The following is a 1,619-nucleotide window of genomic DNA, read 5'->3' as shown; positions in this document are numbered from 1 at the left end:
GTGGTCCGCTGGGCGGGTCGAATGCTCCAGATTTTCATCTTCGAGTTTTAGCTATCTTTTTAGGCTCAAATTTGCACATTTCTCACAAAACACGTCAAAATACCAAAATAGATAAAATATATAATTATTGGACATGTAATGCAACATTAATACTCAAAATGGACCAAATAAAGGCCCTAAAATAGTGCAAAAACCGAGCATATCAAAGAGTATGACTCCCATTTCGTTAATATTTTCAATTCACTTTCTATTAACATTTTTAAAAATTCGTGGTGGATAAAGTGTGACTTTCAATAACGTAGGGAGTAGGATTTTCTTGTGTCAGCTTTTTCAAGATTTCATAGTTATGAGTTGATAAAATATGTAGATTCATATTGATTGTTTTTATTAAAAGCATGGAAAAAGAGAAAATGAAATACAGAGATACATAGTAGGAGGATAGAAATTTATTTTAGCAAACATGAAAGTAAAACACGCAGTCCCAAGTTAATAGTAGATCAATTGTCATTGTTGCGGCTATAGTTGATCAATTGTCATTGTTGTGGAGCAAATACTTAGCACAGAGCAGCATGACGCCAATGTATGGTTTAATGGAAGCGATTTCAACATTAGCCGCAGCTTCTTCTTTGAGCTCGTACTCGATCGTAGATCGAGTTATACACTGCTTCTCGTTTCCCTCCACCTCTATCACATTGACTCTCATACGATACAGCGTGAACCCTAGATCCAGAAATCCTCCTTCCACAACCTCAGCCTCCTTCACACGCTTCTCATTATCCACCACCACGAATTTCTCCTTGAACGACTTCATTCCCCCTCCCATCCCTGCTCAATTAATCAATTAATTAATAATTACATAAATCTAGCGGAAGTTGATTGAACTGAATGTGGATGGTACCTGGACGGAAAACGACCTCGAGAATGGTTCCGGCGCCGCCGTCCCCTTGGACGACGTCGACCCGGCTGATAAAGTCGGAGTTGGCTTTCTCTGCCACTTTGGGGAGCTGTAGAGTGCCGTAGAGCTTCCACGCTTCGGTTGCCGGTACATCAACCGTCATCTCAGCGGACATTGTTCCGTACATCTTCGATTTCCGGTTGCGGCAGATGTGATGTCTATGTACTACAAAGAGGAGTTGAGATTGAGAGGGTTATTATTTATAAAATAAGGGTGTGGTTGAATTGGTAAATAGGGGCATTCATAGAGCATTTAACGGCCCAATATAGTGTTTGATTTGTTGGTTAAATTTTCTGTGTGACTCGTTTAATGGGAAATGGCCCGTTGAACTATGGCTGAAAATGACTGTTTTATTATCATGAAAAATTCAGTGATAATAATATGTGCAACACTATTTCAATTTTAAATTACACAGAATTTACTAATATAGCCCTCGGCCGTAGAAATATAAAAATCATCTTTATTAGTTTTGAAACATCACTTGAAAAGACTAGTTGAAGACATAATTGATTTATGTTTCATAGGTGAAATAATTCTGCGACAAATTCAACCATCACACTAATAAAAGTATGAAACATCTATGTTACTAATAATTCCGCTGGTGGATAACTTCGACCTAAGGTCGATCAGGATGGTTATGCTAGGGGCGGCGCCGCTGGGGAGG

At 38.8% G+C, this 1,619-nt stretch overlaps 1 protein-coding gene across 1 annotated transcript; it reads right to left on the bottom strand.

The window, feature by feature from the left end:
• Positions 1-428: 428 nt before the first annotated feature.
• On the bottom strand, positions 429-1,132 carry LOC121768129 (norbelladine synthase-like). The gene is made up of 2 exons (XM_042164506.1): positions 899-1,132; positions 429-825 (listed from the first exon to the last, which is right to left on the bottom strand). The coding sequence occupies exons 1-2, from the start codon at positions 1,080-1,082 to the stop codon at positions 527-529; spliced, it is 483 nt and encodes a 160-aa protein (XP_042020440.1). The 5' UTR covers positions 1,083-1,132; the 3' UTR covers positions 429-526.
• Positions 1,133-1,619: the final 487 nt, after the last annotated feature.

This window comes from Salvia splendens, chromosome 15, assembly GCF_004379255.2.
Source record: "Salvia splendens isolate huo1 chromosome 15, SspV2, whole genome shotgun sequence".
Classification (NCBI taxonomy): Eukaryota; Viridiplantae; Streptophyta; class Magnoliopsida; order Lamiales; family Lamiaceae; genus Salvia; species Salvia splendens.
The sequence above is the reverse complement of the archived record's forward strand: the minus strand, read 5'-3'. Positions and strand labels throughout refer to the sequence as shown.